The following is a 22,742-nucleotide window of genomic DNA, read 5'->3' on the forward strand; positions in this document are numbered from 1 at the left end:
ATTATAACACCTTATGTTGGATAATTGCATGCGCCCGTCACATGGTTATTAATTATTCCTGCATGTGTCACCTTGATGCGGACTAATCATATGCTTTATTTAAATTGTAAATTAATGGGTACCCGTGAATAATGATTAAATGCAACATTTTCACGTACACGTTGAATACGATGATGCAGCTCCGACGCCAACATTCTCGCTAAAAGAAATCTCGCATTCTACAATGTCATGCATCTCGTTCGTGCAGCTCTGGCGGGACTTATTGCTATGCGCACGACAGAGTCGAATCTATATTTATCTGCTCGTAATGAATGCGCCAAGGTTTCGATGGAAAAATACTGGAAGAAAAGTACGCGAACCAACGGTCCAGTGACGCGACAGAAGTCATAAACCATTTTACTAACCCGGCAATGTACACGAAAACATATTGATATACAAATTTTTGTTGTATTGAGGATAAAGAAAATGGGAAGTAAAAACAAATGATCTCTTATAACATAGAACATAGCTACCCACTTACTTAAGTTCCAAGTCCCGTAATATTTGGATTAAGAGCTATTTAACAATAATATATTTTGACTTTTGGGTTAGTGAATTTAAATGCAAGATTTGCTTGAAATTGATTGGCAAACCTAGTCTAGTGTTAATATTCAGCTTTGCGTTAGGAATATATTTATTTAAGCCATTTTTAAATTCACGAAGTCTGAAAATATTTAGGAAGCTATAAAAATTTTATGTTCATTGGAGGATCGCAGACCGATTTGCGAACATTTTATTGATGTTTTCCACAGGATATGTCAAAATTTATTTTGACGGTATGTTATTAAAGAGTTATTTCTAAAATTATAGTGTACGCAAACATTAACAAGCTCTTGTATTTGGTTTAATATTTAATAAATATCAACAGATTAATATTAAGGCGATACCTCAAGGTCCATTTTCATACATTTTGTTTCACCTTTAATCTGGGTAACTAAACAAGTATTGGCAAGTAAAGAATTTAAATTCACGTCTAGTTAGTGATTAGTTCTCGCAGTTGAAAGAAAAACGTAAAAATAATTAATAATCATGGATATTTCGGCCTTTAAAATGTAATATGACGAAATTTTAAAGGCAGAAATATCCATGATTATTAATTATTTTTACGTTTTTCTTTCAACTGCGAGAACTAATCACTAACTAGACGTGAATTTAAATTCTTTACTTGCCAATACTTGTTTAGTTACCCAGATTAAAGGTGAAACAAAATGTATGAAAATGGACCTTGAGGTATCGCCTTAATGTTGCAATTTTAATCTCGATAAAGCAATACAAAAATTACAATTTCTATTTTTTTTTTCTAACTGTATATAGTTTTTTCTGGTTTAGACCAGAACCAGTTAACTATAAACTATTTAAATAACGTTTAAGTATTGTTAATTCCAAGGAATAATTATGTATAAAAATTGTTTAGTATCATATTTTCTATATAGCTTTTACAGGAATGTTCTTATTAATCATCAACGAACAGTTCTTGGAAAACATCCCGAACTTTATTATTTTTTATTCTATTAAGCAAGATTTTATGCGAAGCATGATCTGCAATCAATCTATGATAAAAAAAAGTCTTACTAGGAAGGGATAAATCACATGAATTAATAATCATTACGTACATCTGCCAGGTTCGTAATATCTGCAAAGGTTTTGATTTCGCTGATTGACATGAATGTCAGTAAGATAGTTATTGGACGCCGTGACTAATACTAGAAAACTTTAGGTATGTATGTAAAAAAATATATATAAATATTTATTGCATCAGGATATTTTGAATCTGTCTTTACAAAAAATATATTTTGTTTAAGTAAATATTAGAATTTGATTTTAAATTAATCGTAAAGAAGGTACACATTAGATTCTTAGTATTTCAGAAAAGTTTGGCGCAACTGTCGAAACTGAATTAAACGACCAACAATAAGGCAAAACACACACACTTTTGTACAATTTTGTAATACCCACTAACACGCAGTAGTGGCATTTGCTGTCTGTAAGAACAAGATGTCGGTGTGTGAGGAATTGTAAAATCGACGCGCGTTCGGTATCTTTACTCATACTGGTTTGGTACGCACATGTTTAGTTTTTGCGTTCATAATATTATATTATAGACCATAGGTTTTTATGATATTTGACTTGCCGTAATATAAAATAAGAAGAACAAAAATTTTCCTAAAAACCATTGGAATATTTCAAAATATTCTAAGAAAAAAAATATTTCACGAATTCGGTAAACTATCTATGTGTAATAAACATCCGAAAAGTTATAATATATATTATAATGGACAAATAAATATAATAATATTATTACGACATTTTTCATAAGACGTCCGACTGACCACATGTTGCGCATCGTAAACACAAATGTCTCATACGACTTGCCGAGATTAAGAAACAATAGTGGTACAGACCCGCCTTTTCATTTCGAAATAAATATATTCTGGTAACGAAAACTCATATAGCCAGTTCGTTTTAAAAACATTGTGATATGGACCCGTAAACTTCGAAACAGTTTTATATATAATAAATATTCGAAAATATTACGAAACTACCTGTAAAAAAACAAGATCCTGAACAATATTATGTTCAACAAAATAAATATGAATTCTTAGCAATAGAATACATACTTCATAGTATAAGCCTCAGTTGCAGCAAATATTTGTAGATCATTCAAACATTTGCCTTGAATGACGCAGGAAATAAACCGACAACGGCGACAACGCAGTATCACGTTCAATACAACTTCAACTACATGAAGATGTTAATATTTAAACCTAATCCAACAAAGTCGTCATTTATTATCGCTTTATTGGATGGATATGTTGTACGTAAGAGATAGTTCAACGGGGTAGACTTATCTAGCGTCTCGAGATAACGCGCGTATTTTATAGCCATGCAGAGCTTTACAATTGAAAGTTCCGCGTGATGTCGGTTCTGTTTATGTCCAAAGACTTTCTCGATCGACTAATGAAAGAAAATATAACCTATGTGTTCTTTTATTCGAAGAATATTTTTGTTTTCTTTTTGTGTAGGACATCAGTAACACGCACTTTGATCTTAAATGTATAATTTAGCACATAAAGTGTATGTCGCCTATTATAAATAAAAAACTCTCTTTCTTTGGGTTTATATGTTATAGAGTAAGAAAAAATAATAATATTTTATGGTTAAAACAACAATTAACAGAAATAAATATTATAATCTAAGACATTACCCACGCAGACAAAGAGGAAAGTACATATTCTTATCCGATTATGGGAATGTCAAGTCGAGCTATTCGATATCAATTGTGTATCGTCATACGCGTACTTCGCACATCACGTATAGTCGAGAAAACGTACTTTAAATTAACGCAGGCTATCAAAACGAAAACAAGCTTCCGCGATATAGTACTTACTTACATATGTAGCTTAGTGAATTATGTTAATGTTGCACCTACATAAATCAATGCGCAACTCATGCTTCTTTGTTTTAAAATTACGAATAATAACTAGGTATAAACATGGCTAGACAATTTAATGAGTTTCTAATGACATAAGTGTGCGTGCGCGCCCACGCATCTCACATGTTGATATTTATAAATGTCACCCCATTCTATATTTAAATAGCAACATGGGTTTCACGGGAGCAATCACCTTCTCTCTGCGTGCGGATCGCCAACTATCCGGCTTACAAGTTTCAGCCAAGGAACATTCTAGTGCGCCCGCACTTGTTTAATATAGTATGCAATTCTACAACATTGCAACCGAATTCTTGAACTTGTAATTTTTCTAGGATATAGCTGTATTGGACTTAATGTAAAATCTTATGTAAACGATAAATGTCGATTTTGCACTAAATACATTACTTTCTGTTACAGTAAATAATAAGTAGTACATTCATCGCGTCAACCATAGTTAAATACAATTTATACAAGGCAACTTAGCGAAGACGTCTTGCAATTTATCCCACGGAACATTGTAGTATACATAAATTTATTTTGCTTACCAAAGAACTACGATGATAATTTTACTTTTAATGGCATTTTAATTTTATGTTACAATATACAAAGTATCGCCACGAGGAACAAGCGTATCACTACATTGCATGGAATTTAATTATAGAATCTACAAAATTGGCATTAATTTTCTTTTGCATCATCTGAAAACCAACCGTCATTTCCTCCCCAAATATTAAATTAACTTAATGACACTACATAAATATGAGATTACTTTTCTAGTTGCATCACGAAATAAATAGTGCAAATATATTATGTAGTGTAAACCCGTAGATTACTTCGATAAATGACAATAGACATAGTATTTTACAACACGTGTAATTCTGGTTTTGTTCAAACCGTTTATCGAATAACGTCATAACATATGTAACAGATTTAATTTTTTTTGTAAATCAGCACATTATATGTGTAACTGCATTTTATACTGTAAGCTTTTCCTTCATAAAATAAAACAGTTTATGAGGCTATAATTCAGTACAAATACTTATATGTACATATACAATTATTAAACAAACGTCTTTCTATAATATTTGCTATGGCATGGCTTTGTGTGAATAGAAATACGCAGTAGTTGCAATCCCTCCATTTGTGTATAATGATTGTAATGCAAATGTTGTTATACATATGTATGTTAAACATAACTTTCTATAATTTTTTCCACATTTCAGAGATATACGATATTCAGCAAACGATTATAAATAAATATTGGACAAGTTAAAATAAGGATCCGTTTAGAGTAAAGTATCCCATGTATTTTTTTTAAATATTTTTTGGTCACATAAATACATAAAAATCCGTGCGAGGTTAAATTGTAACATTATGTACTCTTATACAGTTATAAAATATTTACATTTACTGTTAATATGTATATGACAACATATAAATCTTTATTTTAATTGCAAATATGATTCTCACGTAACGTTCCTTTTGTAGATATTACTGCGTAAGTAACACGCGCTGCTCAGTTCATCTCGTATGATAGATCACACTGTTTTTGAGTGATACGATAATTTAACGTTTACGTCGTTGCAAAAATTAACACTGGGTGAAAATTGATGAGCTCACCATCGATAAAGCATGAAACAATAGATGTCAATTGCATACCCAATTATATTCCTTGTTAAACTGATTATGTTTTGGTTAGTTTGTGGTATATAAAAACTTTGTTTATCGTACTGTTTCCAGTGCGTTAATAATATTGATAAATTAAATACATTTACTAATCTTCTATATCTATACTTATAATAAATCTGTAGAGAGGTCAATTCTGTACATGAAATATATTTCCAAAATAACTATCAGGGGGTGATTAGGGATCGATACTGATGCCAAAAGTGCAATTAGTAAAATTTTTGTCTGTCTGTCTGTCTGTCTGTCCGTCTGTCTGTCTGTCTGTCTGTCTGTCTGTCTGTCTGTCTGTCTGTCTGTCTGTCTGTCTGTATAACCGTTATAGAAACAAAAACTACTCGACGGATTTTAACGAAACTTGGTACAATTATTTGTCATACTCCTGTGCTGGTTATAGTATACTTTTCATCACGCTACAATTAATAGGAGCAGAGCAGTGAAGTGAAATGTTGGGAAAACGGGAGAAGTTACTCCATTTTTTAAGCTTCCGTCGCGTGTGCAGGCTTAATGGTTAAAGCTACACAGAAATCATGTATGACGGAAATGTTCTCCTTAAAATTATGTAAAAAATATCCCACGACAGCATATGTCTATCTTTTATGGTTGACTCACAATAACACGTGTAACTCCCGATAGCTTAGCAGTTCGAAGCTTTCTCATTATATTTGTCTACTCTTACGTTTATAACACTCTCAGTCATCACTAATTAAAAAAACTAACATTATTAAATATTCCATAAAAAAGAATCATAGAAATCGGTATAGAAACACCAAAGTTATACATGAAATACGCTAATAATAAGCCATCATGCGTGAATACTGAATCATGCTATAAGGATTATTTTTGTATATATATAAGGTCGCGAACGCACAGGCAGGCGGCTTGCTTGGCACCTAGAGGCTAGCGAATCACCTAGCGAGTAGCTTCGTAAAACGAACATTCTCGAACGTTCGCGACCGGCTCCATTTTTGAAGTCCGAAATCCACGCGGGCGAAGCTGCGAGCGGAAGCTAGTTAATATAATATTATATACATTTTAGAGTACAAGTAAGGGTAATGATCTTCGCCGTAGTCTGGGTAATAAAGATTAAAGACGTTATTCGCAAAATTTTGTTCAACCCACTCTAAAAAATAACCCTATTTCCAATAAAAAGATAGATTCGCACTGTTGTACTGAACAAAATGTTTATAACAAACTAAAATTTTTCGATTATTTTCATCCTACAATACCATTAGCTATTATAGATATCATTTTTTACACATGCGGCTACCCGCAACAAAGTTGCCTAAGATTATTGATATATTTTGGCCCAAATTACAGTTTACAAAGTCCTACACTTACCAATAAAGTTAACGTGAGTCGGGAACTAAATAAATTTATTTCAATTTATCCTATTGGAATGCGTGGAACACGTGTCTACGTTAATGTGTTTGCTTTGTGGAAATAAATTGGTCTGTACTGGATGCAAAACTGGGTTGGGTCGGCGGTGTTCGCTGTTGACGTGCGCCGGCGCTCCTCTCGGAGCCACTGACGTGAGTCGTGATTGAACTTGATTGGAGGCGGTGGACACAATTGTAATTTATTGAACTTTATATTAACTTCAATATACAATAACCACACCCTTTCTACTGACGGTGTTTTTATTATCTGTGTGCGTCAATATCAATAAATTGTTTCGGTACACTTTGTACTGTATCTGTTTTAAAGTTTCGCGAAAACATTTTTTTTTAATTTTAAGTAATATTTTGTATTAGAAGAACTCACATTATATATATATCATAAGCATTTTAAGCTTGCATTAAAATTTATTTTTATAGGGAGTATAATATTTTAGTTAGTGAACAATTAGAAAAAGTCATTGTCAATAATTGAAAGCAAGGACAACAAGAAATGCCTACGTAAGCGAAACTGACACACTAATAATTATAATCTATTCATCTACGTACTTTGAATACATTAGTATATTATTTGAATACATATTCCATTTAATAAACTGATTAGTAATTTTCGAAATCAGAATAAAAATAATTTCGCGTAGCAAATAAAATTTCTAGTTCTAAATGTTTTTAACACTTCATTAATTGCCTAAGGAATTTATATTTTGCTAAGGACAATGATTGTCTTTATTGAAATTGTGAACACAATTGAATCAAGAACGTGGGAAATATTCTAACTGAACACATACATGCTGTGTGTTATGTATTATATAATGTAGTGGTACATAATATTCAACACATACACTTCTACATAATATAATAGACACAATGGATAGTACCAGCTTTGAGTAACACATATTCTAACTATTGTTATATATCTGCATACAAGTTGGAAAGAAAACCTTACCATCTTTTATTTCACTTTTGTGTGGAATGTGGATTCCACGCGATTACTGATAGTTTTATTTTAAACTAATGAGTAATTTAGTAATAATATTGCATATATAAATTAAATAAAAATAACTTCTACTTGATTTGAAGGTAATACTTTTGATTTAGGCACTTTAATTTCCTCGCTTTTTTAATTAGTCAGAAACATGAAACCTGACATAACATAATCAATAGGTTCACGCTAGTTTTTTTATTGTGTAATCAGTGGTATATATTAAGTGCAATTCGATGTCAATGAACTCACCGGCAATGCTGAAACTTTCTGAGTGAATGGGTTGAGAGCAAATATATCGTGATTTTAAGATGGACTTTTTCGTTGTGTTGTAATATTTTAAATGACTAATATTATAATAATTATTTAAAATTTAGTTATAAAGGTTAAAATTAATTGAAGATTTTTGTCAAAAGTATCTATTTTTCGATTTTTTGAAATTATTCTAATACGATTTTAGGACATAGTAGATGTTAAAAAGAATGTGTTTTATCAAAATATTTTTGTGATATAAGTAGCTGTTTAAAACATAATTAATTTACTCTATATAGTTCATATTTCAATCCTTAATAATTGCTTAGTGCAATAATATATAATTCTACAGTCTACATTCCCGATATTATGCTGTTAACAGTTTTTCAATATACACATGAGGCAAACTAACGGGAAGATAAGGCTGTCTCAATATTTATAATAATATGATGTGCTTTACAAACATGACGCGAATATTTTAGGTCTATCAATTTACTGTTGTTGACGTCCGCCAAAATATTAAGATGAATTAGTCATAATGCTTAACGTGTTTTAAAAATATGTGAAACAACAAACTCCACCTGCCCAATTAAATTTATTTTTTCATTAAAAAATATTAAAATATTTTCTTCTTTTGCAGATGCCTGTCTTCGGTGTCAGGGCGAAAGTAAAAAGGATTCATACGGCAAACAAGACTGCGTAGTCGTGTGGGGAGAGTGCAACCACAGCTTCCATTTCTGCTGCATGTCGCTGTGGGTGAAGCAGAATAACCGGTGCCCCCTGTGCCAACAAGAGTGGTCGATACAGCGCATGGGCAAATAAAGCGGTTCTGTACATCAATTGAACACCTTTAGAAACAGTAATAAATCAGTTAATTAAAATGAATGATTGTTTTTTTTATCACATTTAATAAAACAACTAGTGTTGCCCAAATGCAAGAACAAGACGAGACTTAGCCAGTCTTGGTCTTGGTCTTGCGCCAATACACCTGATCTTGGTCTTGGTCTTGGTCTTGCGCTCCCAGTCTTGGTCTTGGTCTTGGTCTTGCAGCAAGAGTCTTGCAAGTCTTGCAATTACCTATTAGTCTATTACTATTTATTAAAGTTTACTTTAAATCTTAGAAAAACGTATTAGAATTGGAACATTGTGAGCTTGAATTAACATAGCCATAGTAAAGATCAAGCAGATTAATAAATAACTGAAGATTTGATAAGAAATTCGAAAAATCAACTGACCTATATGTCGTTTTCCATGGAAGTAACTGTTTCTTAATAAACATTTATGATTTATAAGCTTACATTTGCTAAAACATATAAAAAAACAAATTAATTACAATAACTTGACTGTATTTTAAAGAACAATACTTATCTGTCTAGAAAGAGATTGAACCTTCAACTTATAAGAAATTTAATAAAAGAGTTTTACGATTTATCATTTATTTGAATAAAAAATAAAATACAACACTAATCAACAGCTTTATCATTAGGTTATGATACTTTATATCAATTTTTTGACCAAGAATTAATACAAAGTAACCATCTGGCTGACTCATCACTTAACCTATTTCTATGTTTTCTAATTACTAATGATGCTTTAGAAAATAACCTCTCAGCAGGTACTGAAGTTGCAGGTATTGAGAGAAAATCACGGGCCATTTTCGATAAAATCGGATACTCTGTCTCATGCGTCCTCCACCAATCTAAAATGTCTTCCGAGCTGGCAGTTCTTGGTTTTCTCAGGTACTCCTCCAACTCGGATATTTTTTATTCGCTATGTTTATGGTATTAGTCGTAATGCGCATAGGTCCAGTTTTTCATATTCTTTGATACAGTTTTTTGCGTCTCATAGAATTCCTAAGCGTACCTACCTATACACCGAACTGTTACACCTAACTACTCAGTGAAATAGCGCTAAGTCCTAGCTGCAAGACGCAAGAGTCTTGCAGGCTATGTCTTGTTCTTGCTCAAGTCTTGCACGGTCAGTCTTGGTCTTGGTCTTGCTAAAAATACGCGGTCTTGTTCTTGGTCTTGGTCTTGCAAAAACGCAAGAACAAGACCAAGACTGCAAGACCAAGACTGAATTTGGGCAACACTAAAAACAACTTAAAATGTCTAAGGATATTATCAAACAAAACATGCCTTCATTTCTATGACAACTCGCGTTCCATTAGTATTCATGAGGTGCATGTTTTAGTAATGCTGACTGCACGTATACATTTCAAAGGTAGAATCATGCTGTAGATATATTTGTTTATAGCATGAATGAGACCGCTTTACCGGAGTAGTACCGTCGTGATTGTATTATCTGACGAGAGATGGATGTCCTTTCCCAGACTAGCTGGTGGCTTAAAAAAACTTCCTGAGATCTATTTATCTATATATTTCATTCATTTAAGATCGTCAGCGCATCTTTCATGATTCTTCGGGAGTTGTGGTTGTCTGTAAACTGGAGGTCTGTTACCATCACGTGACGCACGTGTTCCTTCGCCAATGTATTCTATAAAACAAGTATTTTTTTTATAATATCAATTCTGATAATTTAAATAGTTGTCCAATTTAAATAAACTTTGTCCTTGGCGGAGTATTAGAAGTAAGAAAAGTATATAAGTCAAATCATTTGGAAACAGACTGAACGAGTTCTAATCTGCTATTACTTCTGGTTTTAATCTATGACTGAATGAGTCAAACTCCTACAATTGAATTACGAATTATTTACATAATAGAATGCATAATGTAAAGGTCATATTCGTAGTTTCGTAGAAATTTGAACATAAAATATGTATAATCAGGATAGGATTTTACTCTTTTACAAAATTATTTGACATTTTGGGTAATTTTGTTTTCTTTATTTTTTTTTAACATTTATGTGTATAAGTTATACTATTACGTAGTTTGAAATTTCAATTAGTTATGATAAATCTTATAAGATTATATTTTTAAAATTATATTATAATTAAAATACAAAGCTTACTGCTGCACTCAGAGACGGCACTTTATTAAAATGATCATTACACAGTTGTTTTTCTTATATTCGGTTATGTCGACATGCAGAGCAAATAAATGCCTAATATTACTAAATACCTTAAATATGAAAAAGCTCTCTTTTGTTTTTATTTAATTCACGTATTATTTTAGGAAACAATAACTCAATCAAATTCTAAAATATAGCTAAAGCTTATTAAAATTAAGTTACTTCTCCGAGTGCGCCAGTCAAGTCAATTCTAATACCTAAATAAGTTTGTAAAATTAATTTACATGCAATGAAATTGAAGGTTTAGCACGAAATCTATTCCAAAGAAGTTTTAAATAGGAAGTATTCCTCGTTTACTAAAAGAGGTCTTTATAACCTTGAAATAATATTTGATAATAATGCGGAAAATGGCACAAATATTTCTGGTTTGTATGAGGCAAGCAATTTAATTGCATTGTTTTTATATTTTGTGGCTAGCTTAATACTAGCAAACCTACCGGTACCTTTCTCAATGCATAGAGCAGATTCATTTATTCTGCAGAGGCACTTGAAAGCGGGTCGTGACTGCAGGCACGACGACAAGGAAGGTTTACAATGAAGGTCTCTGAATTTCCATACAATTACCACACGAATAGCCATCATAACATTCACATGTTGATCAGTAGGCTGTTGAGCGCTCAAATTTGTGATATCACATATGAATTAGATATTGGGAAAAAATATACATACTTGTGAAAATTATACTCATAATGCTAATTCACAATAAATGACTCAGCACTGCGTCTGATCGTTATATGTGCTTTCCCTTAATGGCGAGTGAATTTCCACTAATAACACTTTCAACAGACTTGTATGTTAATGATGATTGACCCGTGATATCGAGACGGGTGCCTCTTAACATTATGGATCAGCAACAGTAATGACGGCTATAAATCACGGAAGTCAACATAGTTATTCATTGTCATTTTCGTATCGCTTCCTATCTGGGATCTTTTTTATGACACAAATTTTAAACGCTTAACAATTTATTGTTTACCTCTGAATTATGTATCGTACTGTTACGCTAATTACTTCTATCAACCCCTGTGGAGATATAAACGGTTTACCTAAAATTATTACTTAAAAATGACGAAAGACATACAAATAGTTTAAATGCAATGGTTACGCACGGTTCTTAATACAAAATATTTTTAACCATCGAAATAAGTAGTTTTCATGCATTCACTCTATGAAAGTTTTTAAAATTTTTCAGTTTCTTCCTCGTTTGCACATCTGTTTCTGCATTTTTAATTTCTTTTCCACTCATGCTACACTTAATTAATTTAATGTATTTATTGTATTTATATTCATAATTATATGTATGCTATGTTTTATTCCATCTTTATTCATTTTGATGAACATACACATCGTCGAGCAAATAATGTTTAGGTAATTCGCTTTGTAATAATTCCAAACTCTTTTTAGCTGGGTAACTTCGGGCTGTAATTATAGTCTCTAGCGAGTCGCTGGACAAAGTAGAGATCATTTATAAAAGTACTTCGCAACATTTATATACTCGACTTTGGCAAAATCACCGATAAACAGTAGAATTAATGTATGTAAAAGAAGAAATATTCAAACAAATTGAATTATTGTTTCATGATAATCCACTATAAAAAAAGCTATACCTTCACACAAAGAAACAAGCGCTATGGCTATTATATTACCGGTCAGCGATGTCTTCGTGCGTAATTATTAATTGTCTTTTAATTATTGAGACCCACGTAACTTGTAAGAATGTGTCATCTGCGTCAGCACAATAAAGTTTCTGACTTATAATCATCAGGAAGATGCGATATGTTTCGAAACCTTGAATTCGCATGAGACATTGAGTTTTAAAATACCTGTTATACTAGTATTTACTATTAGTATCTACTTGTAGTAAAAGCGATACGAACCGGACCGCCGATTACGTTATCACATTATTTTTATACTGTATGAGGAATATTCATATTTTACTAATTTTCAAAACGATAACAGTATCCGGTACGCCGCGCCGCGCCGTACCATTTTAATTATAACAAATAAATAGTTATAACAAATACAAAATATTTTTGTTTTTGAAACTGTACCCACAAAGTCGTCTGCGTGGATACAGATCTATTAGTAAGACTCAGCCAGTCATAGGTACATCTCCCCGTAACATAAAACATGCGCGACGCGTGTGGCCCGTCTTCTTTCGTATATCCACCTTTCCCGAACTTACCCCACATGTTACAGAAAACTAAGCTGGATATTTTTAATTTATTATAATGTTAAATTGAGCATTATGAATTGAGATGTTACCTGTATATTCTTCTCGTCTATCAGGTATTTTTTTTCCAAAAATATTTAATGTAGGTACATAGGTATATATACGGATAGTCTACACTCTACGATTTTACTATATGTATATAATACGTAGAGATAGTAGGAAAATAAAGTAAAATGTTAACTGAGTCAAGGTTAATGCGGAAATTAAAGCAAATGACACAATCGTCATGTTTCTATGGACAGAGAAACAAAATATGTAGGTATAAAAGAAAACGAACTTCGAAATATCGAAATACTCACTTATTAAGTCCTAGTTACAGTAAACTATTGCTTTTCAAAGTAGAGGGCGTGCCCCTTTAGAAAGGCTTGACAACGCGGTCAAGCAAAGCGGTTCGCGGGCCCACGGGAGAGCGATGTTTTTGTAAATTTTGGTCCCTCGGGAACAGGTTCCTAATTTTTTCTGAATGAAATGTACCCTATGTCCTTTTCTGTACCCATGATAACGTAGGTATACATAACATTTTGTCATGATCCGTTAAATAATTAAGGCGTAAAACGTAACAAAACAAAACAATTTTTTACAATATTCAGAGTACGGTGATACCCTAGATACCTCTTCCTTACATCTGAGCGAAGGTGGGATGGGCATCCGCATTTCTATTTTGAGCAGTAAGATGGCATAAGAAAAAAATACCTTTGGGAATCCTTGCCCCAGACTCTATCATGAGAATAATGTTGAAATTAATACGATTCATGCTTATAATTCTTCTTAAACAATTTTCAAACAAGTGAGTGTTTGTAAACTGACCACGAAGACGCTTGTAAAACAAAACATTTGTTTCATTTACATTTCATCATTCACTATCGTGACACTGTAGAGCAAAAAGGCTCGCTGGCGGCCTTCCATGCAAACCTGTCAAGTATCTTCCCTGTCTTTGTCTTCTATTAAAACTTTCTGAGGTTAATTTCCAATATGTGCCGAGTAATTCCTTTCCCAGTCTCTTTCTGGGCTCACTGAGATCTCTTAGTAGGTATGTTACATGGGCTAGCAAATTATTTAACTCATCATACTTATGATCATCGATAGCGCCAATGCCATATCAATAATAATCACTTTGGCACATTGAACCATTATATAGATGACGCACATTCATCAACTACCTGACCTCTCATACGCCACTAACAGAATATTATTTAGTAATAGCAAATAGGTATACTCTTTCCAAAAGGATTGTACCTATATTGTATTATCTGAATACGAATCTCTATTAAAGTATGATAATGTTAAATCGTTATAATGGTTTCCCTTGGAAATAATGTTTGCATTTTATTAGTGACGTCATAGTGTTATTACATGAATCATCTTGTTTTGCACGACGTTCTTAACGGTTTTACAACTGCCCCTAGACGTCGACTCTTCCTGCATATGCCATTGTTGATTATAATTATTAGTATTGTGTACAATGTAGACAAATGCCTACACCATGCGAATGACCTGAGAATTAAATGGTATGAAACCATTCGTTTTTTGCTACTTGTGCATTTTATTTAATTTTTTTTTTAACTTGTTTACTCTTTTTTATTTCTTATTCCTAGGAAATTTTTGCGATTAAGATCCATTAGCAGACAAGGCAGTTATCAGCATGACGATCGCGTTGAACGTTTAATGTAATGATAAGAGCCTTACCCCCGACATTATCAGACTTTATAGCTTATGAGTTAAGGAATATTAACAATAGCACACGTGTAGGCGAAACTTTATCGTATTTGTGAAACCCACAACTAATATGTTATCAGATTTTACATATCGGTAGGTAATTTAGGAATTGGTTCACAATGTTATTGCAATATCACATTGATCAGTCCCATGTAACCCAATTGTACATTGGTAACGTATTGTAATAATTAGAACGGGTCTAGGAGATTAACTAGCAATTATTGAAATTCTAGGACACATGGGCCACATAGTAAGTTAATAGTATTTCTATAGCCTATTAATCTTAATTAGTTATTCAAATACGCACAATCATATGTAGGAATAAAAGGATTTTCTACATTATAATATTACCTGGCTATATAACTTTTATGAGATTTTAACTTACTAATTATATGCGCTCCATAGCTTCCTGGTTGCCTACATGCGAACCATTTGCAAAATTTGACGACCTTGTTACTTTATAAAATGTCGTTCGATTGTCGGTCTTTGTGTTCATATCTTGTTCAGAGAATTCGTATAGTCGCAAAAAATATACATGAACAGCACGTGTAAAAATCTTTGCAATTGTCGGTCATGTTTCTAATCAACCAATGTCTACTTCAGCAATTAGGTGTAATTATTTTGTTATTTGGTTCCTGAATTATTTCTTGCGGTTGCAGAGTTAGCGGAGCTAGTGGTATTTCAAACGAACACGTTTCGCCACACCCGGCCAGGCCTCCGCACTCAACCAATCACAAGCCGCCACCGCAAACAGTAATCAGTACTTTCGATGCATGGACTATAGACAGCCTTGGATGGAAATAAACATTGCGTCAAGTAACGCAGATAATGACTAATTATACCTACACAATACGTAATCAGGGGCGTGATCTGGCAGAATACCTGAAAAAAAGGCCAAAACAATTATTGCACAATGAAAATATCTTGTTGAGTCAAGGTATTAGAACGTACTTATTTTTTTACTGTGTATAAGACTTCGAATATCAAATGTGTTATCTGTTTCGAAAACTGGATGTCTAGGTAATGCGCGCTAAGGCCAAGCCCATAAATAACTATTGTAAGGAAAATGAGGAGTTATTGATACCTACCATCTATTTTAAGACTTAAGTTGTATCTACGTAACAGATTGGCCTATTTGGACTTTCAATCCGTAGCTCGCAGAAAAATGGGATGGAGTGGCAGTTTTGCTATTGGGCTTCGTATGATAAAGCGATGGTTCAGGGGTAGGTAATCCTCTCATCCTACCTCATTCTTTATTTGCTACTTTGAAGAATACAACAATTAGGATCATCAAGCTGAGTAGGTTTTTATAAATGGTAGATGTCGCTTACCACAAAGTGGCCCGTTTGGCTAGTTTTGGTTAGGCAGTGAGACAGTACGTAATTTTATTTAATAAGTCTGATTCTAAAAAGACCAGTAACCAAAGTACAATAAAAATATTATTAAAAAGAGTGAGTCAATGAGACAACTAAAGATTGTGTTAGGATTTTATCCTGCTTTGTTTAAAATTGTATTGGAAAGTCTATTGGCTCAATTATAAGTGACAATGCTAGCGGAGCGAAATGCGAATGGAACTTACAACGTTCCTGCTTGATTTGAGCTATACGGAAATAATTCACCCATTATCTCTGGTTTAATAAGTACTTATTTAATAAATATAATTTATTGTCGTTATTCATAACCATTACCTCCAAGGGCCTCATTGCAATAATATCACATTAACTGTTTAACTACGATATAATTACAGTTTATTTTATTTGTATTGTCATTACTATTATGTACCTAATCGAAATGCTCGGATCGGAATATGCTCGGAATATGCGCAATAAAAATAGTCATTAAGTCAACTGACTGCATAGGATTTAAAATTCGGCGCGATTTCTGCAGAAACCCCAATCAGACAGGATTTCACCGGTGCCGTGGATAATATATAGTAGTTTCACACGATTATATTTAGATTGGCTTGAAGGATTAAGACTTAGATTTTTACTTGAAACAGCATTTAATTTACTACGGTTGTATTTCGATAGTGAACACGAAAGGGAGTTGCTCTATTCAATATTTTTTTAAAACGTCTAACAATTGTAATTACTGATATATGCATGATCAATGAAAACATACTAAAATATGCTTTAAAAATGGCTTTTTATGCATTTGCAAATGCATAATTAATCTCAAATCTAGTCATAAAATTTTGTTAATGTCAATAATATATTTATGGGGTTGATATATCCTTGCTAGAAAAAACCCCGAAATAAATAAAGATTAATAATAAATTTTAAAAAATATGCCAATATACCGTGAATTTTGAATCATACTTTAAAAGTTTCAAGTATAATCTATTTTAAAAAGATACATAAGAACAATATGGTTTCCAGCAGCAATAATTTACCCGGACAATGAGCCGATGTTTATGAAATAAAACCCCGAACAAGAGTGGGTTGCCTACTAACCACAAATGGCAGCAACTTGAGAGTGCTAGAAAATTCGATGACTGCAAGCAGCTTACATTGTATTATACGTTGTTATTGAACTCCGGTATCGTCAAACTCGTGAATATTTCGGGAACGCTATTCGCAATTGATTAAACCGTGGATCTGTGGCTAATCTAAAGGTAAGTTTGATTAAATAAAAGGAGCGAATTAAATTATTTTATAGTATATTTCACGAAGTATATTTCACCCAAAATAAAGTAAAATTGAAAATCTCAGCCTTGTCTGCAGTCAGTTTAAAACCTCTCAGACATTCGCAAACTCTTACATCCTGCTTGTAGAGACGGTCATAACATAAGAGGTATTTTTCTTAACCGCAAACATCACAAGCTATGTTATAAGGATACAATCGTTATTTAATAAAAAAAATAGGGCATTGTTTTATATAATTGCTGGATCATTCGGTCGTATTATATTTTGTTGCTACACCTCAGTGCAGCGACTCACGTAGGCATGTTCCATGACGCACAAGCAACCAATGCCGTTGTGTAAACAATAGAGATGGTCACGTCGACGAAACTTCGTCTACAAACACGAAAGCTTTCAAATTTAGTAGCCCTCTTTTATTAACTGTTCTAAAACAAAGAAGGTTTTAAAGTTAAATTTTTTTTGTTATACGTATTACTTATTCTTTCCAAATATATTATTTGGATATTATATCTTGAACACGCGTAACTCTACGATAACCTATTTATAACTATAATTATTTTGGGCTATGAGTGCAGTCAAAAATATTTTCCTGTTTCCTACCTTCCAATCCGTTTATATAATAACTTTCGTAGTGGGTTGTCATTTTTTTTAATTCATAAACTTCTAGTAATAATTATGTTACTTTAATAGAATTCTCCACAAATTAGTTAGATAAACTTACTACGAAGTTTCATGATAGATATATAACGTTCGTAGTCAAGGATTTATATGTGGTTAGCTATTGCGAATTCAATATGTCTTAGCTAGCAGAATTATTTCTTCGTCATTGTGATTGCGTTAATTTAATACGAAAAACTACACTTAATGTAGATTCTTATGTTCATTTTTTGTTTAATTTTGGCAAAAAAATCATTCGATTTCGGCTTTAAGGTTTCGTAGATGACATTTGACAAGTATTTTGAACTTTACTCTTTGCATGACCTTACTGGTGTTTTTTGAATACATTTACTGCGCGCGAGGAATAATAAATCTTCACATTTTTTTATAATGCATTGATATTATATTTGCAGAGATTTTCGTTACAACGCATATATTGTGAGTATTGAGGAAAACATATCATTTAATTAAAAATAAAATATTTGAATAAATATCCTGGTTTTTGATAGGTATTAAATTAAATCAACTAAAATTGTTACCAAATCTTAAAATTATATTTCCCCTGTCCGTATTTGACTCGAAAATAAAGTCCGCGCAATGCAATTTATATATTTATTTATTTTATTTTTGCACTTCACATACAATTAAACAAGGCGGACTTAATATCGTAACCAGTCCCATTTATAGACCTTACATCTGCGTGCCGTCAACTTCCTCCGGGAAACCCAAAATTAGGCAAATAGTTTTAGAAAAACCCACAAAAAAATCTGGTAGGTCTGGTACTCGATCGACAGCCTAATGATTCATAACCATACCTACGGGCTACGTTACTACAAGAAGACTATTGAAACAACAAAAAAACCTTCAACAATGATAGTCCTCGTACCAATAGGTACGACTGAAGCCAAGTTTTATAATTCAATAATAATTAAACGATGTACTAATACAGTCGAATCAATACTGGACGCAAATATTAAATTATCATCTTATTCATTAAAAACGAAAAAATTATAATAATGGCAAAACGCAACACGTTTATTTACCATGGCCTTCGAGAAAATTCGACAAGTAAAAATTTCATTGTGTCAGATACTAAAGTAGAAGAGAGATACTTAAGGATTGCATTATAATTTGACTAAATAGTTATTTAGCTATTCCACAAGGTACTTTAAGAAGTAAACAAATAAAAATAACGCAGTGTGTCCTTATTTTCTCAAATTAAAAAAAATAATATGAAAGAAACATTGTAGTTAATTATTAAATGCTGTTTCAGATGAATTTGAAGACTATTATATAAATAAAACTTGCGGATTGCACTTGAAGTTAGTTATATTTCTTTTAAAACATTCGCAATTAAAATTTAAAGTTATTCAATACATAACTTTAAATTTTAATACAATATCTTTTGAATTGTCGTATTAATTTATTCATCCAGACATAGCCTCATAAGACAAATTGTATACCCAATAATTATATACATGTTTTACGTGTAGGTAGTAAAGTTTTTGTTCAAATAAGACTTTAATTTGAAATAATTTATTTAGAGCTATATATTATGTATATATATAAAATCGTCTAACTAACGCAACCTACTGCCTGTAAAACGGTATTGAATAAGGTGGAATGAAAAATTCTATTAGGTGTTTGTATTTGCTGGCAATTGATAACCTTCTGAAGGTAATTGCTCCGTAACAGATGCGAATTTATTTCAATTTAGAACCAATCGGAAAATTCCGATGTTGAATCAACTGCAATTACATCAATCTAAACAGTTGTTGGGGCTGCGGGTACTTAGCCCTAGATACTTCTTTTGTTAAGATGATAAATAAATTGTATGCCTATGTAACATATTAATATACATTATAATGCATGTTCCGTACTCAAAGGTACAGCACTAAGAAAAAACTGCAATTCTAAATTTAAAACTTCCTAACCTGTTACAGACCTTTTTTAAAATGTTTTAACAGATATAGGTACTTAATCAAAAGGCAAAATTACAGTTGTCGAAACACCTACTACTTATTATTCTTTCAAAAACGATTGGCAAAAAAATCTTTTGTATCATATTCATGTTAAAGTGGTAATGAAACTTAAATTCCAATGTCAAGATATAAAACGAAAAATAAATGAAAGAGAAAAATAAATTTAAATACTACAATAATAAACCTATTCATCCACAGCCCATATGCATAGATGAGGCTAGGAGAGGCCATCGGAGAGGGGGGGGGGGTTATCAGTGTGGACGGTGAATCTACTTATTTATTTACCAGCAATAAAAGGAACGACTAAGTATAATAAACCTACCTAATAATAAATACTTACCCGATACCAATTACATATTTTAATTAATAAAATATAACATAACTAGGTGTGGCTCGCAGCTTCGCTTGCGTTAAGAACCCTTAACCACCACAAAAATCCCTTCATTATTATACCGGTCCATAGCATTATTCATACGACGCCAGCGTCATCTATTTAAAATTCAGATAAAAACCCATGGAAGCAAGTTTTCAGGAAAAAGTGCCAAATTTCATCCAAACCTATTCGGCTGTTTGTGACTTTACTTCTAACAAACATAAAAAGTAAATAGAAGATAATTAGAAGTAAGATATTTATAGTTGCCATATGTATTACTACACTATATGTACGACCGAGGTGAGTAAGTATACACTATTTTAATCATTTGTTCAATCATCAATCGCTTGCTTCAAACTATTTATTTTTTTATAGAAAATGTGTCCCATATTGTCTCCCTATTACATAGCATTAAACAATATACCTATTACTTATAAAAGTCAAGGAAGGAAATGAATTAGGTACTTAAGTAGTTAGTAACTACATTTAAACATTTCATTTTTAAACCTAGGTGTATAGGTTGCCTACTTACTGATTGTCTTACAAACTACTTATTTTATATATTCAAGTCACATCGTGGTAAAAAAAATACATTTTACAAAATTTACAGCTCGTGCTCAATTATGTAAAGTCAACGGAGGTCAGTGACGTCAGTTAGATTAGAAAGTAGTCGTACGCTCCTCAACACATATAGGTAGATGATGTGGCGCGGAGGTGTGGCACGACGGCACCGTCGCGAGCGCAGCTGTACTTATGCACACCGGACGGCGCACGCGCATCGCAACACGCAAGCGGCGCGGCACCGCGATACCGGCGAAGTGTTAGCGGTGTGCGTGCGCGAGCCCCCGTTCCACACACACAAAGATTACAACAACACACATCTAAACAGCCGTACACAACACAACAGTAACGCTATATAGGTATTGCATCAGAAATTATTTCTTTAGCAACTAATTTCGTCGGTGCTGAATGAACGTTAGTGTTCGCTTGTGGTAATTATTTTGTATGCCTAACTATACTAAGCCTTGTGTTTTATAAATTACCTCTTTAGCAACAGCTAGGTATTTAGTTTCAATATCGTTAGGAACCTAGCTAAGTACTAAACATCCTAATATAGTAAAACCTATATTTAGTCCTAAATGTAATAAAAATATATGGGCATGTTTTCAAACCAGTTTCGTTATCTTTTGTTTCATTTACGTAAATATTATCGTCTGAGCATGCCATGCCGGATAGAATGAATTTTATTTCTGAGCAACTGAATCGTTGGCAGCCCCTGATTGGCTGGCTCCACCAAGCCCCCCGACGTCACACATTAGGTATATCTGTAATACTGGCGCAACTCGTGACTGGAAACGACTGAGTCTTTTCACAAGTCACAAAAGAAACAGCTGAATATATACAATGATATGACGATGTAGGACGATTATTCTTTCAGATCTTAATTATTAAAAGATTTATGTGTTTGAATTATTTCTCCAGCTTATAAATGATATAGAGAAGCTTTAACAAGACGCTAATATGACAGCCACACGCTTACTACAAATACTTTAGAGTATATATCTAATTACCTCGGTAGGCGGCAGGTTTTCCATAACTTAGAATATACCTGGGTAGATTACACCGTAATGTCTATTTCTACATTGTTATGCTAGAAGCTTTTTTGTCTCGTTACTGGGAATTATAAGAGATCATCTAATGTCTCTCCATTCGACCGCGTCAAATGGAGACGGCCTTTCTGACTGACCCAGAGGACGATATCACTCTGGCTCTTCGCTGCAAAAACAAGTTCCTAAAACTGCTGCACTCTACAAGACCGCAGTTCCGTCGTCCGTCGAATACGGTAATGGATAGATTGTTAGTATGCTCATCCCTAATCGTTGATATCTCAACCTCTCCTAGTGACCGTCCTGAGCCGAGGTTCGTAACCTGTTAGTGGATTGCCCTCAGCATGGTCGGTTAATTTTCAAGGATTGCGAATGCCTAAAGCGCTCCCGCGACAATCCGTTCTGTTTGTATAAGCTTACTGTTGTCAGGCTAATAAACGTATGACACGTAAAAAAATCGAATGTCCTAGCATAACATGGATAGTGCAATGCAGGGCAGTGTACAGTGCCGCATAATTAAAAAATCGGTTAGTGTTGCTATGTTTAGCAGCAGTCACAACACTTATACCTAGTTAATTATAATAATCAGCGGAACCGCTACGTCACACAAAAAAAAATTGTCAGAACAAAACGATATGGGCATAGCAACAGTTACCAGGAAAACATATTACTCTACGGGCCAACTTAATAAAAAGCAGATATTACTTTTTTGTAAT

At 32.9% G+C, this 22,742-nt stretch overlaps 1 protein-coding gene across 1 annotated transcript in view; it reads left to right on the forward strand.

Moving 5' to 3' along the window:
* The window catches only part of LOC115448365 (RING-box protein 2-like), a 35,113-nt gene extending 26,442 nt beyond the window's left edge, over positions 1 to 8,671 (forward strand). The window contains exon 2 of the mRNA XM_037442615.1: positions 8,427 to 8,671. Coding sequence (XP_037298512.1) covers positions 8,427 to 8,608 — 182 coding nt within the window. The 3' untranslated portion in view covers positions 8,609 to 8,671. The remainder of the gene's footprint in view (positions 1 to 8,426) is intronic.
* Positions 8,672 to 22,742: the final 14,071 nt, after the last annotated feature.

This window comes from Manduca sexta, chromosome 25, assembly GCF_014839805.1.
Source record: "Manduca sexta isolate Smith_Timp_Sample1 chromosome 25, JHU_Msex_v1.0, whole genome shotgun sequence".
Lineage (NCBI taxonomy): Eukaryota > Metazoa > Arthropoda > Insecta > Lepidoptera > Sphingidae > Manduca > Manduca sexta.